We start from the raw sequence: 18,539 nt of genomic DNA, 5'->3' as shown, positions 1-18,539 counted from the left end.
CAGTAGGACTACTACACACTTCCTCAATTTACTCATTTTCCATAATCAACTCGTTGATTCCAGTTCAGCCATAAACAAAGATGGTCAAATCCTTGATCTTACCATCACCCACAAATGCATCACTTCTATGTTCATGAACTCTGAATTTCCCAGATATGACCATAATCTATTGACATTCCATCTCTTCTTCTGCCTTGCAACCCCAAACCCTATTCTTTGTCCATACATAACCACCACCACTCAAGCATTCTTCCCAGATCAGCATCCTTATTCAAGCTACACTTTCCTGTTTTCCCCATCTTGACCAATTTGGGAACCAGTTCAACTCAATACTTTCCTTTTCTCTTGAGTCCCTTTGCCTCTTTATCATATCACCAATTTTGCCCTACCAAATTTCAGTCTTGGATCATTCCCACCATTCATTGCCTTTGCTCCTACACACATGCTGCTGAACAAGGTTTGAGAAACTCATGAAACAATGCTAATTGCTATAAGGTAGTAATTTTTTTTTCAGGGCAATGAGGGTTAAGTGACTTGCTCAGGGTCACACAGCTAGTAAGTGTCAAGTGTCTGAGGCTGAATTTGAATTCAGGTCCTCCTGAATTCAGGGCCTATGCTTTATCCACTGTGCCACTTAGCTGCCCCGTTATTTATTTATTCATTCATTCATTCATTTATTTATTTCTTGCAGGGCAATAAGGGTTAAGTGACTTGCCCAGGGTTACACAGCTAGTAAGTATCAAGTTTTTGAGGCCAGATTTGAACTCAGGTCATCCTGAATCTATGGCCGGTGTTTAATCCACTGTACCACCTAGCTGCCCTCTATAAGGTAATCATTTTACACCTCCCTGATTAACTCATTATCCCATTTACCACAGAAGCTTTCTAAACCTTTTCATCTTTCCTAAAAGCTCCCATGGCACCCCTTCCCTCCAACCTCTCAGCTGAGAACCTTGCCTCATATTTTACTGGAAAAAAATTGAGGCCATTCACTAAGAGTGTCCTCTTCTCTCCTCTTCCTTATCTCACATCACCCAGCTCTTCTGCCACTATCTCCTCCCTGAGCCCTGCCTCATGATGAGAGAGCCCTTCTCCTTGGCCAAGGCAATTCCCTCCACCTGCATAAGTGATTCCACTCCACTCTGTCTTCTTTAGCAGATTTCCCTTGCTATCTTCCTCACTCTCTCAGTTACCTTTAAACCTCTCTGTGTGTACTGGCTACATGACTATGTTTTCCTCATCTTCAAAAAACCTTCATTTGATCCATTTGCTTTCACTAGCTATCATCTCATATCTCTTCTCTTCCTTGTTGTGTCTAAATTCTTTGAGAAGGAGTCTATCTACAAGTGCCTCCACTTCCTTTATTCTTACTCTCTTCTTAACTATGCACAGTTTGGTTTCAAACTTCATCATTCTCTCCAAAGTTCCTAACAACCTCTGAATTCCTAAATCTAATGATCTTTTTCAGTCTTCAGACTTACTGACCTCTCTGAAGACTCTGAGACTGTCAGTCACCCTCTTCTCTTGGTAATTCTCTTTTCTCTGATATTCCCCTTTTTTTTTTTAAAGTGAGGCAATTGGGGTTAAGTGACTTGCCCAGGGTCACACAGCTAGTAAGTGTTAAGTGTCTGAGGCTGGATTTGAACTCAGGTACTCCTGACTTCAGGGCGGATGCTCTATCCACTGCGTCACCTAGCTGCTCCTCTGATATTCCCTTTTATCAGGGTTTTTATGACAGTGTCCTTTCCTGATTCTCTTCTTACCTACACAACCACTCCTCAGACTCCAGTCAGTTCTTAACTGTTAACAGTGGGTTAACAGACAGGGCTTTCCTTGCCCTTTTTCTCTTTTCCCTCTATACATTTTGCTTGGTGATCTCATCAGTTCCTATGGATTAAATTATCATCTCTATGCTAATGATTTTTAAAACTACTCATTGAGCCTTAATGTCTCTGCTGACTTCTAGATTTGCTTCTCTAACTACCTACTGGCTATCTGAAACTGGACATTCAACAAGTCCAAATAGACATTCAACAAGTCCAAAACTGAACTTATTGTCTTTCCCTCCAAATCCTCCTCTCTTCCTAATATCCCCATTACTATTGAAGGCAATACAATTCTCTAAATAAGTCACCTAGGCTTGTACCTTAGGTGTCCTTGACTTCTTAGTATCCCCCTCCCCCACCAATATCCAATCTGTTGTTAAGGTCTATTGATTTACTCATGACGTCTCTCATATATAAGCCCCTTTATTTCCTCTCACATTGCCACAACCCTGGTGCAGTTCCTCATCACCTCATCACTTAAGGTTATGGTTGGATAGAAAAGAATACAATAACAACATCTTTGCATATGAAAGGATCATAGGATTATAGACTTAGGGCTAAAGGTCATCTAATGCAAGTTACCTATTCTAGGCTAGTCTTTAGTTATTGGTAAAGACCAATGCTCTTATTTAAAAACTTGCACACAAATTAGTCAAAAAACCCTGGGTTCAAATACCACCTCTCACACTGATTATCTGTGTGACCACAAACGAGCTGCTTATGCTCTTTAGTCTCAATTTCTCTATTTATAAAATGGGAATAATACCTGTAGTAACTGTTTGGTAGGGTTATTGAAGCCTAAATGATATGTTGTATGTAAAATGCTTTGGAAACCTTAAAGCGCTATAAAAATGTTGGCTATTATTTTCTCTTCTATAATACTTGGATGAATTCCTCAGTTTTCCACTTTATTCTGGTTTTGGAGACCTGCCTGAGACAGTGAGACACAATCTCTGAAGATTGCTGTTCAATTAGCTCTTAGTAGTGAATGAGGGGGAACCTATTTGGCTGGCTGAAAGAATGACCTGAACATATCCTAAACCCATCGTTACTCTGATTCCATTAAAAGCATTATTATTATCAGTGTGCATTATCAAGTCAAGTTAAGACAAAGTACATATCATGCATGCCCTTTTAAAATTTATATAAGTGACTTGGACTCCTCAGTGTTTGGGGGAAATTCAAGAGGTACACTAAACCTTGCTTGAAGGAAGGGCGCTAAGCATTATCTTGGTCTCATCCCCTCAAAGTCTTCTGAAGTACCAGGAGTTGCAGAACTTTTGAAACTATAAAATGACTCATGAATCTTCCTCAATGAGATTTTCCTGCTACTCTGAGAAGATGGAAGAGTTCCTGAATATGACCTCTCTCCACCTGCAACAATGCAACACAGAGAATCCCTGCATAGCACTCAGACTTAGAGATAGCCTTCTTTGAGAGCCATACTTTAGACAAGAGTCAAGGTTTTCAAGGTGGTTTTAAGATGGCTTGTGCCATGGTGGACTAGAAGGGATAGGAAGTAAGGCTGAGGTTTTCCTATAGCAAATGGCAAGAAGTTCCTTGGCTAGGAAGGCCTCAATCAATTTCACTATGATCAGAGGCCAAGGCCAGAAGCAACTTGATACTGCCATGTAATTCCAAGTAAGAAAGCTTGAAGTTCAAAGAATCCCTGCTATTTAAATGTCTTTCTACAATGTTAACTGAATAAAGCCCATGAACCACAGAAAATGGTGAGAGTGCATTTCAAAATCTTCTTTTCTAGTAGCTGGCAACTCACATATACCATTTGTGAGTTATAATCTATTCACATCATGCATTTTACCAGGGAAGAAAATGAATCTTTAAAAACAAGCCTCAAAAATCTTACCAACCTTTGTTATAAAATGGATCACATGAAATCAAAGGCAGTATTCACTTAATAAACCCTGAGTACAGAGATTTGACAAAAATAGCAAATATGTAAAGGGACAGATTCAAGACAACTCTGAAAGCTTTTCTAGTCAAAACAGATAAAAAGCCCACATGCATGTTGCACACGTTGACTACTTACGGTAAATCCTTAAAATAGTCTAATCTCATTGCACTTTTAGTAATTTATTTATCTCTTATCATAGGGCTTTGCATGAAGTAGGTGATTTATAAATGCCTGATGAATGAATGACTGTCCATTTAAAGGGCAACGTGGCATAGTGTTGCATATCCCAAACTAATCTGGCCACAGAAGACTTTGAGGCTTTAAATACTTTGATGGAACCCACAAATATTGCTCTAGGAACTTAGGGACATAAAATACCCCCAGGATAAAAAAGAATTGGGGAAATTATAAAGCACAATATAGAGAATTATTACCATTTTCTATCCAAAGAATTGCCACGTGAAATAGGCATATTTTTATATATCTCAATATAATATTTAATATTTTAGAAGGAAAATAATACTCTATTTCTCATGAATCCCTATTCACATCATGTGGGATGCAGTTTGTGAAAATACTGGTAGAGCAAATGGAAACTCTCTGGACAGGGAACCTGGCTTTCCCCAGGAGGTAGACTTTTGCTCACTTCATGGCCTTCAAGAAAAGGCTGTATGGCCACTTGTGAGAGATGATGTTGACAGGATTCCTGTTCAACTACAGGTTAGGTTCAGAGGACTCTCAGTTTCCTTCTAACTCAGATTCTGTGATCTCATTTTGAACTCTGCCAATTCATCTCTCTGAGACTTGATTCCCTCTTCTATAAGATGATTTAAGGTTCCTTTTAAGTTCTAAAATTCTGTTTTATGTATTGTGTTCTAAGATCCTTTCAAAGGGATACCATTTGTCAGTGACATCACCCTGAGGGACCAATCATTTTCATTTTTATATGGTCATGTTCTACTTTGGCACTCTCCAGTATCCCAACTCTGCTTTCAAGAAGCTCTCACAAATATGCATCAAGACCATGCAAAGCAACATGGTGGATCTCCTTTGACTTCAATGGCTCCATACTCCTTCATTCATTCAATTGTTCTAGACCACTCATCTAAAACATAAACTTTCTTTCAGGGGCATTTGTATCAGGGCTAGTCTTACACAGAGGCAGAATAGGTATGATTTGAGAAGGATATAGGGAAGCTCTGTTGCCAATCTCTCTGCTCCCTTTTCTTCTCTATTTCATAGCAAATGCCTTAAGATCTATTAAAATGTGCATAGCCCTCAGAATAGTTACAACCTAAAGTTGTCAGTTAGGCCTAGTAGGATATGAAAGCATAATGTTTCTTTTTTCGTCCTTGAATCGCCCAGTCCTTAAGACTTAGTAGGAGCTTAATGAATGCTTATTGAATTGAATTAAATTATTTTACCTTAATGTGAACACATTTCAGCTCCTTCCCATAAAACAGAATTGTATTAGGGTAGGGGAAGTTTGGAAAAAAAAGACTGAAGGCACTGGTGTTTAAAGGAAAGGTTTCCTTCAGACAAAAGTTGTGTTTTCCTCAATAACGGAGAGACACCGTTATAGGCTATAATTCTCTCCCATCAGCCCCTACTCAAATATCTGGCTTCTATCAAACCTAAGTAAGGCCTATAATTAGTGTTTTCATTATACACCCATCCCCTTCCTCTCTCCCTTGTGTGTGTGTGTGTGCACGTGTGTGCACACACACGTGCATTTCTTTATTTCTTTACATTTTTTCTGTTCCAAGATATTTTAGGTATGTGGCTTATATTCAGGGGGTAGTCTATGTTCAGAAAAGTATGGTACATCGATTTACTACGCTCTGCCACTTAATAATGAGTATGTTAGTACTTGTGGCAGTTAGGGTAGAGTATATAATATGTTGATTAGCCAATTTTGAGAAATGCAGTAGAGAGATAAACTATTTGATCTCTAATGCTATCTCTGCAAAAGAGAAATTTATAGGAAAAAAAGGCAAACTGTTTAAGCATCTTAGAGTTAGTTGTAAGGGATGTCAGAGGTCTTCTAGTTAAACCCTTACTTAAACAAGAAAACCCTCTACAAAATCATTGTCCATTGAGTCTCAAGCTCTTGTGAATAGAATTCCACTGCCAACCAAGTAGACCATTCCATTTTTAGGCAGCTCTAATGGTTAAGGAAATCTTTTTATACAGCCTAAATTTGCCTCTTTACAACTTCCTTATGAAAGCCCTTCCTCACCTCTGTCCTATTTCTCCATTAATGTCCTCTTCTGATGGCTCAGCAGGAATGAAAGTTACCAGTGTACCAGAGTAGGAAGAGACCTGGGAGGTCAACATGTACAGGAAATGAATTCCTTCTCTAATATACCCAATAAATGGCCATCCAGTCTTTCCTTGAAGACTTTTGGTGAGGAGAATCCACTGCCCCCCAAAAGCTAGCCTATTCCTTTTGGTATCAACAGATATCCCTGCATCACTTCCTTGAAAAGCTATCATGAGGCCTTAAAGTCCCACAGAGAGACTCCTCAAAGATACCTGTCAAAACCTCCCCCAAAGAAGCACTTCCGAATTTCAAAATCCCATTTAAGATAATGTTTCACTTTCTGCTTTGGTTAAAAAAAAAATAAGGCTATGAGGGCAGCTAGGTGGTGCAGTGGATAAAGCACAGGCCCTGGATTCAGGAGTACCTGAGTTCAAATCCGGCCTCAAACACTTAATACTTACTAACTGTGTGACCCTGGGCAAGTCACTTAACCCCCATTGCCCTGAAAACAAAACAAAACAAACAAACAAAAATAAGGCTAGAATTATGAATGGTTGTTGAATTCAACTGGATGAAATAATAATATTATGCAACATACTCTTACACTAATATATAAAGAGAAACATTATTTGTTGGTTATTGTATCAAACTTTCATTGATTTATATGTACTTTGTAAAGCTCCATCCTATGCAATATATAGGCATATTATTTATAGTTGATTAAATAGGATATTTTTGGTCATTTCTTTAAAAGACCCTAGGCCTTACCTCAAATCATAAAAATGAAGGAAATAAGGTTCAGATTGTACAATTTCCACTTATAGTGTCTTTTCCAATAAATAACATTCTTTAAGCATAAGTACTAGCTATAATGCAGGTAAGCAAGATTTTTGGGGGTAGGACAGATTATTGCATTGAATGACAAATGGACAAAATGTGGGAGATCACAATCAATGAAAGAAAGGAGAAAGAAAAATTCACAGACAACATTTTATGGGTATATTTCCAGACTAGTGATTTAAAATGACATATTGGATTTGTTGAGGTAAGATCCACATATCCAACCAAGACTCTGAAACATTAATAATGCTCTAGCTTGAGCTGTTTAGTTATCAATGAGTTAATGAGAAAAAAAGGTAGTAGCAGCAGTGATGATTTTAAGTCCCACAGACACAGATACCAACTAAATGATAATATACAAATTTATTATACTTTGAAATACATGACTACTTCCCCCATCTGTTTTTCAGTTTGTAGAAACTTTTAAAAACAAAAAATACTATTTTCTCTGAATACAACTACAGTGTTTCATAAGGCCCTACTATAACTAATTCTGTTTTACATTAAAAACTAAGTTTTATCTGATTCAGAGGTTGAGTGCAGGGATCTTTGTCACATTTTCACTAGCATGGACAGAAGCAGTTTCTGACAGAAAGTTAATAATCCTTGAAAGGTCTGTCTACTCATGAATGACATTTGATATAGTTTGTTGGAACAGATGAAGAGGAAGTGAATTCTGGCTTGCAACATTTCATTTCACAAGGAAAAAAAAAGTGAATTTTATACTTTTTTCTTTCCAATAAAGTACAGGTGACTTTTTTGGACACTGAACAGACTATCAGTCTCTAAGAGTGCTGCAAGTCTCTAAGAATGGTTGTTTAGTAACAGTCCTCCAAAATAATAAGTGGTAAGGATGGGTTAGAAAAATATATTTTGAGATTGTTAATATTTCATAATTCCTTTCTAACTGGAGTCTGTATTCATACTTCCTGAAAATTCCTCAGTGTCAGAGGATATGTTCAACATGTATAATCTATTTCTGAATATTCACTCTACCTTTAAAAATAGATGGGAACTTTCATTTTGGTATCAACAAATTGACTCCAGTTGTCATATAGCAAAGACCTGACTGATTCATTTCTCTAGTGGGTTCTTTTAATCTTAATTTTCTTCAAGGGGAAGAAACATGAGTAAATGTGCATCCCATCTCCTGCTTACATAATAGAAGGAAGTTATAAATGAAAGACAAATGCAAAATGTCCTAACATAGCATCTGAATGGACAACCTCTCAAGTTTGTGATGGAATCTGATATGTTTTACTAGGTTTGGTCTTCCAACTAAAATGAATGAATACCATTTGTTATGTCATCTTAAATAATTTTGTCTCATGGTATTAGAAAGAATGGAAGTACAGTCCTTTAGCTATATAATTGCACCTCCACGCTTAGTTCAATCCATTTATGTATGGTGGCTACATATATAACAGTTAAGAGTTTACATGATTAAAAAAACACTAAATTAAATGTTTAAGATTTCTATGCATTATTTCCAAAATCCTGAAAAAAAGAAGAAGCCGACCTTGCCACTATAACTTTCAACAGGACAAATTTTTTATACTTTACTGAGGTCTGGGAGTAAGGAGTAATAGAGTATGAAAAGCACAGAAGAGAATGAAATGAAGTTGAGAAGGTGACAGAAACGAGCTGGGCAGTTTTCTTACTATCATGTTAAATTTAACATACAATTAAAAAACAAACTGCACATAAAAGGAGCTCATAGTTTCATGTATAATTTTTTTGTTCTTTATATAGAAATGTTCAGGTTTGTTAAGTTCATAATAAAAAAAAGTTAATAAAAGAAATACAAAGAAGAAAAAAGAGAAGTCAGTGATATTTGATGATCCCTATGGACAACGTGTCAGTGGATTTTTGGTATTGGCTTCCAAAGGAAGGGTTTCCATAGCATGAAAAATATTTTTATAAGCATCATCAGTTGTTTCCAATTTATAAAGCAGGAATATCAGCAGGTAGTCTTATGAATAGCTGGGTTTACCACTCAGTCCTGAGTCATCTTTAGTTGATATTGGAATTAGTAGAAAATAATGACAATTCTTCTTCTTTTTTTTTTTGGTGGGGCAATGAGGGTTAAGTGAGTTGCCCAGGGTCACACAGCTAGGGAGTTTCAAGTGTCTGAGGTCGGATTTGAACTCAGGTCCTCCTGAATACAGGGCCAGTGCTTTATCCACTGTGCCACCTAGTTGCCCCCCCCTTTTTTTAAAGGAAGCAAAGCTATATAATATCAAGTAACTAAAACCACTATTTTATGAAAGCTATAGATCTTAATATTAAGCTTGATCATAGAGAAACATTGCAGTCAGTATACAAAGGGCAGTGCTATATCTGTACCTCGGTAGTTGATAATTTCTGTTCCGAGCACCGGTGTCATCTCTAGGACCGTGATGAAAGCTTTATCCATAGATGTCAGTGGGAATGGAGACATGCGATGTCTTCTTGCCACTTTGGTGATATCAACAGCACTGTGACCTACACAAGAAGAGATTTCAGCTGAGATTGTGGTCACTAGAACAACAACAGGAAGGTAGGAATAATTTGTGCATGTAACTTCCATTCTAAAATAAAGACAACAGAACAAAGAAATGACCTCACTTCAAAAAACTCTATTTGAGTGGAACACCAGAGCAAATTATCATTACTAAATTATATGCTAAAAAGACATAGGATATATGTCTGGGACTCTAGTGAGCTAATTCAGGAGCTAAAAAGAAGTTGTTGAATTTGGAGTTTGGTTGGTCTCCAGAAGCAAAGGGGCTTTTATATTTTTGGGCCTAACTATTGCTAGCTCAGGTCCTTTCTTTTTATGTTTTGATCCTAGTCCTAGGGGTACTTGGAACAGGGAGAATAAGTATCATGACTAAATAACAAACTATGGTATACTACTTTAGAGGAAATCTTAGGCCTGAAACCAAATTACTGTCTTAACAATGACAGACAAGGTCTAATTAATCATTAACCAATTAATCATTAAGAATTTATTAAGTACTTATTACATGCCACGTGTTTGCTAAGCGCTGGTGATACACAGAAACACAAAGATAGCCCACTGAACTGAAGAAGATTTTATACTAATCAGAGAGACAATATGTAAATAAACAGGTGCATAGGAGACATCTACAAAATAGAAAGAAGGAAATCTTATGGGGGAAAGTTCACGAGGCTGGGTGGGTGGGGATACTAGGAAGGTCTTTTGCAAAAGGTTAGGCTTGAGCTGAGTCTTGAAGAAAGTGAGGCTGAGGTCAGGCATGGAATGCTCCAGTTTGCCAAAAGCACAAAGACAGGAAATGTAGTGTTGTCTACAATGAACAGCAAGTAAGTCAGTTTTTTTGGACCATACTGTGTATATGCTAGGGAGCAAAGTATGAGAAATTAGAAAAAGTAGGAATGGACCAAGTAATGACGGACTTTGAACACCAAAAAGAAGACTTTGTATTTGATCCTAGAAGTAATAGGGAGTCACTGGAATTTATTTAGCAGAAGGATTATGTGATTAGACCTATGCTTTAGGAAAATCACATTGTCAGGTCTGTGGAGCATAGGTTAGGATGGGGAGAGTATAGATTTGAGGCTGGGAGACCAATCAGAAGGAATAGTCCAGCTGAGAGGTGATGAGGGACTGAACTAAAGTGGTAGCTTTGTGAATGGAAAGAAGGGGATGTGTTTATTGTGAAGGTAGAAACAAGAATCAGAAATGGATGGGGGTGATCTTGAGAGTAAAAGACATGTTTAGAAAAGAGGTGGGTTTAAGGGGAAAAATAATTAGTTCTGTTGCAGATATTTTGAGTTAAAGATGCCAGCTCAACATCCAGTTTGAAATGTCAAATATATAGTTGAAAATGTGGGATTGGAGCTCAAAAGAAAGACCAGATTTGGATATATAGATCTGTGAATGATTAGCATAAGGATGATGGTTGAACTGATGATAGCACCAATGGAGATAGTACAGAGATAAAAAGAGAAGACAGCATAGGACAAAGCCTTGGAGAAAAGCCACAGTTAGGAAGCAGGACCAGGATGAAGATCCATCAAAGGAGACCTAGTAGTTAATACAGGTAGGAAGAGAATGAAGAGAAGAAGGCAATAGCAAATCAATCTCATGCTACAATAGTATAGGCATTGAACCAATCCTGCTTTTTTTGCTGGTCAGTTGGTAATAGGCACTATTTTTTTTTTTACCCAATGGGGATGGATCTGATTTATAGGCCATATTATATCCACATATAATTTAGAATAACTTCTTAACTGAATCAGAATGTTTTTTTTGAAGGGATTTTGGGAAATTACTGTGTCTATCACACAACTAAGACTATTTTCCAATATCAATTAACATTTAATTAACTGGTTCACTAGATGGAAAGAAATATAGATTAGTAAAAGATAGCTATCACCAACTAATATCTAATTCAATGGATTGAGTGATAGAGATTAGTTAGACAAAGATAAGCAGTTCTTAAACTCTAAGATGAACAGCATCAACAAACTTAAAAAAAAAAAAGACCCATAAAGATGCTGACATTCATAATATCACAATATATGTCAACTGAACATCTTCCAATAACAGAACTACATATACAAGTTTTGCAAACACACTTTGGCTTCCTAATCTCATAAAATTAGAAAGAAAAATAAAACTACTTTATACTTACATAACATTTTGTGGTTTACTATTTTTGTATCCTCATAACAATCCTAGGAATTAGTCAACAAGTCAGTGAGTATTCATTAGGTTGTTTAGTTATTTTCAGTTGTGTCCAACTCTTTGTGACCCCATTTTGAGGTTTTCTTGGCAAAGATATTGGAGTGGTTTGCCATTTCCTTCTCCACCTTATTTTACAGATGAGGAAACTAAGGCAAGCTGGGTTAAGTGACTTGTCCAGAGTCACAGAGCTATTGTCTGAGACTACATTTGAATTTAGGTCTAGCTGACTCTAGGCCCTCCAATTCTTTATTTACTGTGCCACCTAGCTGCCCATTTATTAAGTGTCTGCTACTTAAAAGCACTGGAGATAAAAAGAAATGCAAATGGTTCCTGCCCTCAAGGAGGTCACAATCTAATGGAGGAGATACATAAATTGGAGATAATCTCTGTGGGAATTCAGAGCTAGAAGTGAATATGTGTTATCATCCCTACTTAATAAACAAAGAAGTAGAGTTCATAAAGGTGAAGTGAATTTTTCAAGGTCATCTGCCTAGTCCTATAGCAGAGCTGGGTCTAAACCACTAGTTTGAAGGAGTCTATCTGAAATTATCACAAAGTAGAGAGGGAGACATTTAGAGTAGGTAGCAATTTGGGAGCAATTTGCTGAAGATAGAAAGGAATGGCTCCAAAGATACATGAAAAAGAGTTGGTCTTTACAAGAAGGATCACCTCTTTATTAGAGACTAAAGGGGCAGCTATGTGGTATAGTGGATATAGTGCTGGGCCTGGAGTCAGGAAGACTCATTTACTTGGGTTTAAATGTGGCCTCAAACAGTTACTAGCTATGTGGCTCTGGACAAGTCACTTAACCTCATTTGCCTCAGTTTCCTCAGCTATAGAATGAGCTAGAAAAGGAAGTAGCAAACCACTGATATTTTTGCCAAGAAATCCCTAAATGGGGTCACAAAGACTTAGATATGATTGAAAAATCACTGAATAACAAAAAGGAACATCAAGTGGTGGTAGGAATTGAGTAAACCACACTGACTCCCATCTTGTGACTCAATTCTGGGGCAAGCCTAGGACAATTTCTATCTTGTGAGAAAACATGCAATTGTGGAAATTGGGAGAAAACCATATTGCATTGTTTGAAACTAGCCTTGTGTGGCTGGGAAGCTGGACCACCCCTACTTGCTGTTTAGCAACCCTTAACAAAGGATCTAGGTTATACTGACCAGAAACCCAGTCAGGTCCAAAGATTGGTATAAGGATTTTTCTCCCACTGTACATCTTAGGCTATCCATATGTCTTATCTAAGAACTGGCAACATACTGATCAATCAGTTCTTGCTTCCATGTTTAGTTCATTGTTTACAGACACTTGAGGAGAATGGAACATCTCTTTTGAATTCAGGGAGCTGCATCTGTTTCTCCCCTCTCAACTTGGAAAGTCCTGAATTTTTCATCTAATTAGAAATCAAATTACCTAATGTTATCATATCATTTCCTTTTAATTAACTGGTCTTATTTGATTAATTGTTTTTAATGTATAAAAGTCTGTCTGTCCCTGTATTTGGGGTCCAAATCTAGGCTGAAGAGATCTGGTCCCAGTTTGTTGGCTGATATTGCTTAATAAATTGATATGCTTAGAATATCAAACCTTTGTTTCCTCAGTCATTTCATCTTTCACCTGCCATAGTATACATAGAAATGCTGGTCTTGACAAAAAGAAGAGCCATCTTTTAATGTGAGAGAGGAATGAAGCAGGTAGGCAGGAGATGTCTGAATGATGTGAGATAAGGAAGAGGAAAGGGGGCACTCTTGGTGAATGTTCTCATTTTTTAGATGAATATGAGGAGAAGTCCTCAGCTGAAAGGGAGGGAAAATAGCCATTTGACTCACCATTTCCATGATCTTTATTGTCTTTGTAGAAATCCATGGATTTGGGTCTTTTGGGGGGTGCCTATAGGCTCACAGATGCAACAGTTAGAGGGGTCCAGAGAAACTTAGACTTTATTTAGATTATCTGCAGGATTCTCTGGGAATTTGGGGTCACTGCAGAAGGAGGTTGGTGGTATCATTTAATATATTACTTCTCAGCCTAGGGTTCGGTAATTGCTTCACTGATTTTTTTCTCTTTGTCAGATAACAGGTTCATAGTTTTTACTATGGACAAAAGTTTTCTACCCATAACTGTCAATTTTGGTTTCTAATTCTCAATTGTACTGGTTACAAATAATAGAATTATAAAATTCTATGTTTGGTAAAATAAAACTGTATTGATGCTGATATTAAAATATGATTGAACTATAGCAACTATAGCTTCTCACTTTAAAAAGAAAATATATGTATGCTATTTGAAAAACTTTATGAAAATTTCAACATCACAATATAGGCACTGACAGCTAATGGAGTCAGTTGGCTTAAAATTGCAATCACAAAGTAAGTTGTCAAAATAGATTTTATTTTAAGTGAACAAGTGAAACTGAGAGCTAAGCACTAGCCAACAACTGATAACAAGAACAGCCTTTCAAATTTCAAAAGTAATCTCTATATAATAAACCCATCCAGATCAGCGTAACAGATAAAATGAAAGCTAAGATGGTTGGTGCAGTAAATTAGAGTGCTAGTAATGAAGCCAGAGTCTGATCTCAAGGGCCACTTTATTTCCCATATAGCAAAAAGTATGTTCCTTAGCCAGAGATTGCATGAAATTACTTTGCAAATGCCTACCACTGGTTTATGAGAATCAGAAGAGAGAACTTGGTAGATTACAATCAACCCATTCAGTCCTCTGGTCCCCTCCTTTTATTTCTTCCTACTCCAAAATAAAGATCTCAGATTTCTCTAGTTAGGCAAGATTCTATGAGTAAAGTCTCATCACACAAGCAGCCCACTTATCAGTAGTTTGGTTAATAGTTCTTCCCTTCTCCCTATGAATTCTTAACTGCCGTAACAGATAGGTCCAACAAGTAGGGTGGTTTCCAAGAATGCTATCTTAAATTGCCACCCCAACCGAACTTGGGCAGAGCATAAAGACACAATGTAATGGAAAAGGGGGCGAGTCATCTATAACTACGCTTTGGGTTCCTGTCAACTCTGCTGTAAGTGCAATCCAGACTTTTTGCCAAACACTGAATAACTTCAACAAGCTGAGTCTGTGAACTTTATGGAGAAAATAACAGGGCCTAGTTACCTTTTGTTTTGTCCTGAAGTGACTGAACAGGTGATGCCACTCCTCTATCTTTATTGGGAGCTCTCTTCCTGTGGTGGGCAGGTAATTAACTGAGAACCTACTAAGTTGGGTGGGGAGGGCAGGCAATTTTTTAGTATCAGAAACGTTGAATATCATGAGTAAAGGACAAATACCTCAAAGAAAATGTTTTACATGCCTGGGTTGATCAAAAGTATTATATTTTTATTTTAAAAAATAACAATATGTGTAGTTTGGCAGTGAGGTAGGTTTATTACTGCTATTTTAAAGATGGCTCACCTGAAACTTGGCAGAAATCATTGACACAAAAAGTTATAACATAGAAACCTTAGGCTATTTACAATGGTTAAAGCCTGTTTGCTGTCTCTCTTTGTAACTCTTTGTCTGAATTGTCTAGAAAAAAGAGCCTGAGGAAATTTTTATTGCTGTGGTACAGAATACTTTCCTCAGTAGTTGTGAGGCATAATATAACTATGTTTGAGTTTAGAACTCTGAGAATTCAAACTGTCTTGAATACACATGAATTATAGTGGATCCGAGGCTGCTGGAGGCTCAAAGCACTGGGCATGGAGTTAGGATATGAGTTCAAATCCAGCCTGAGATACTTCCTACTGTCACTTAACCTCTGATAGCTTGACAAAATGGATCTACTGGAGAAAGAAATGGCAAACCACTCCAGTATCTATGCCAAGAGAACCCCAAATGGGGTCATGGAGGGTCAGACATGACTGAAAAATAACTGAACAACAAAATAGTAGATCACCTAGAAACACTCTTTTTACAGTAATTTCTTTTACATCATAATCAATGACATTTTTAAATGACAAAAATAATGCCTAACATACAGTAGAAACTTGAATGAGAATGAAACCTAAATTAAAGCTATGGAGAGGTTCCAGTGACAGCTATGCCTTATACTAAGCTGCTAGACATTTAGTCAAGTAGTTTTGATTAGCATCTTTATGCAGCTAGCTCTGGGAACTACTTGTCCAGCCCTAACCTCTCTCCCCAAACGTTTTAAACTCAACATATCCAAAACTCAACTCATTATCTTTCCCCCTTCCCTATACTGTTAAGGTACCACTTAGCATTTCAGTCACCAAGGCTTGTAACCTAGGTATTATCTCAGACTTCTCACTCTCTCTCACCACAGATATACAAGCAGTTGTCAAGTCCTGTTGTTTCTACCTTTATAATGTCTCTTTATAAGCCCCTTCTTCTCCTCTGACACAGAGACCATCCTGGTACAGGTGCTCATCACTTCATGCCTGGACTATTGCAATAGCATGTTGGTAGGTTTACTTACCTCAAGTCTCTCCCCATTCCAGTCCATCCTCAGCCATCAAAAAGGTGTGACTAAAGTATAGGTCTGACTATGACATAATAAATTAAATTTGACTTTTAAAGCCCTTCATAACCTGCCTTCTTCCTACCTCTCCAGGCTTATTACATTGTATTGTCTGACAGGTACCCTGAGATGCAATGATGTTTCTTATCTTCCACTCATGTATTTATGTATATGTGCACATGTGTATATAGATGCACATATGTATATATGCATATAAATATATATGAATATATAATATGATTTATGTAGTAACTTCTTTAATTTTAGTGTCTTCCCTCTGAAACTACCATCAATTTACCCTGTATATATCTTGTTTGTTTTTAGTTGTTATGGGAAACAGGAATGTTTTTTTGCCTTACATTGTATTCCCAGCAATTAATACCATGCCTGCTCATAGTAGGAGCTTAATAAATGCTACGTTATTGACTCATAGACTGACTCTACAAGACATTTTCAGCTTCCTTTCTACTGAACAAAGGATCAATGATCTTTGTGCAGTAGTGGCCTTTCCCGTGTACTGTGTCTGTCAAAACAGACCTATTAATAACAATAAAAATACTTCAGATATGCCATATTTTTATCCTGTCAGACCCATAAACCCAATGTTTTATCTTCATCTGAAAAATTCATTTAAACGTTTATTAAAAATAAATGAATAGGGGGGGCGGCTAGGTGGTGCAGTGGATAAAGCACTGGCCCTGGAGTCAGGAGTACCTGAGTTCAAATCCGGTCTCAGACACTTAACACTTACTAGCTGTGTGACCCTGGGCAAGTCACTTAACCCCAATTGCCTAACTAAAAAAAAAAAAAAAAGAATAGGGGGGCAGCTAGGTGGTGCAGTGGATAAAGCACCGGCCCTGGATTCAGGAGGACCTGAGTTCAAATCCGGCCTCAGACACTTGACACTTACTAGCTGTGTGACCCTGGGCAAGTCACTTAACCCCCATTGCCCAGCAAAAAACAAACAAATAAATAAATAAATGAATAGGGGGGGCGGCTAGGTGGTGCAGTGGATAAAGCACTGGCCCTGGAGTCAGGAGTACCTGAGTTCAAATCAGGTCTCAGACACTTAACACTTACTAGCTGTGTGACCCTGGGCAAGTCACTTAACCCCAATTGCCTAACTAAAAAAAAAAAAAAAGAATAGGGGGGCAGCTAGGTGGTGCAGTGGATAAAGCACCGGCCCTGGATTCAGGAGGACCTGAGTTCAAATCCGGCCTCAGACACTTGACACTTACTAGCTGTGTGACCCTGGGCAAGTCACTTAACCCCCATTGCCCTGCCAAAAAAAAAAAAAGAATAAATGATGCTTTTGGGGACAGCTAAGGTGGCGCAGTGGATAAAGCACCAGCCCTGGATTCAGAGGGAATCTGGTCTCAGACACTTAACACTTACTAGCTGTGTGACCCTGGGCAAGTCCCTTAACCCTCACTGCCCTGCCCCAAAACAAAACAAAAACAAAAAGTATATGAGGTCTTTCCAAAAAAAAAAAAAGAATAAATGATGCTTTCTTTAGATCACAGAAAAGTAGAAACAAATAAAAGGCTTACTACTTAGGTAACAAAGGTGGTGGGACTTGGTGGCACAGGGGTAACAAAGGTGGTGGCACTTGGTGGCATATTGTAAGTTCTACCTGATTAATCAAAGTAATCTCAAAGTAATCTTCAAAGCAACCAGCAACAGAGTTTCCTAAAGTAGTACAAGCTTAAATCATTATTTATTCTTAGGGTGTACAGAAAACCATAAGGAAGATACTTGTTCTGCCCTATTAATATTACTATCTTATTTATCACAATATTTGTTGCCCAAATACATTCTGTTTCAACTACCTGTATTCTTTCTTTTTTTTTTTTTTAAAGCAAGACTGCCAAAAGAGGATGAATAGTGGTTTTAGGACATTTAAATAGCACAGAGGATGATAATGTATTCAGATTAAGTAGTTAGGGCCTTTGATAATTCACAGAATGTGGCCATTTGGATGTGCAAAACATTCAGCCTTTCACATAAATCTATCAAAGGAGTGACAGGTCCAAAGCTCTAGGGGATTGCTGGTAGTAGTAGAATTCCCTGGACTTGGATATGCAAGGCAGTATGAATTTTGGGTAATATTTCCTTGTGTTATTCTAGAAACTTTTCTCTTTGTTTATTCAAGGCAATCGAGGATAAAAAACACACACCAATAAATGAAGCTGAAGAAACTTGTATTATTATTTTTTTTTTGGGGGGGGGTTAAAACCATTACAATATAGAGTTCCTGGAGAGTGTGCAAAGACGTGATAAGCAGGGTCTTACTGCCACACATAAAAAGTGTGCATTGCAATTCTATCACATTAGTATAAATATGATTATAAATAAGTCTAGATCAACCTGGGTAATGATGAAATAAACATGAAATAAGAAAATAAGAAACAGAAATAAGCATGAAACAATAAAATACATGCGTTATATCTGACAGAATTAGAGACATATGAAGAAATATT

General features: G+C 37.5%; 1 protein-coding gene across 17 annotated transcripts in view; it reads right to left on the bottom strand.

Moving 5' to 3' along the window:
• GPHN (gephyrin) overlaps window positions 1-18,539 on the bottom strand; it is a 757,220-nt gene that overhangs the window by 139,865 nt on the left and 598,816 nt on the right. For all 17 annotated transcript variants that reach the window (XM_043986983.1, XM_043986980.1, XM_043986981.1 and 14 more), the window contains one exon: window positions 9,191-9,328. In XM_043986983.1, the coding sequence (XP_043842918.1) occupies window positions 9,191-9,328 (138 nt within the window). The remainder of the gene's footprint in view (window positions 1-9,190; window positions 9,329-18,539) is intronic.

Source organism: Dromiciops gliroides, chromosome 2 (assembly GCF_019393635.1).
Source record: "Dromiciops gliroides isolate mDroGli1 chromosome 2, mDroGli1.pri, whole genome shotgun sequence".
Lineage (NCBI taxonomy): Eukaryota > Metazoa > Chordata > Mammalia > Microbiotheria > Microbiotheriidae > Dromiciops > Dromiciops gliroides.
Note: the sequence above shows the minus strand (reverse complement) of the source record. Positions and strands in the feature narration are given on the sequence as shown.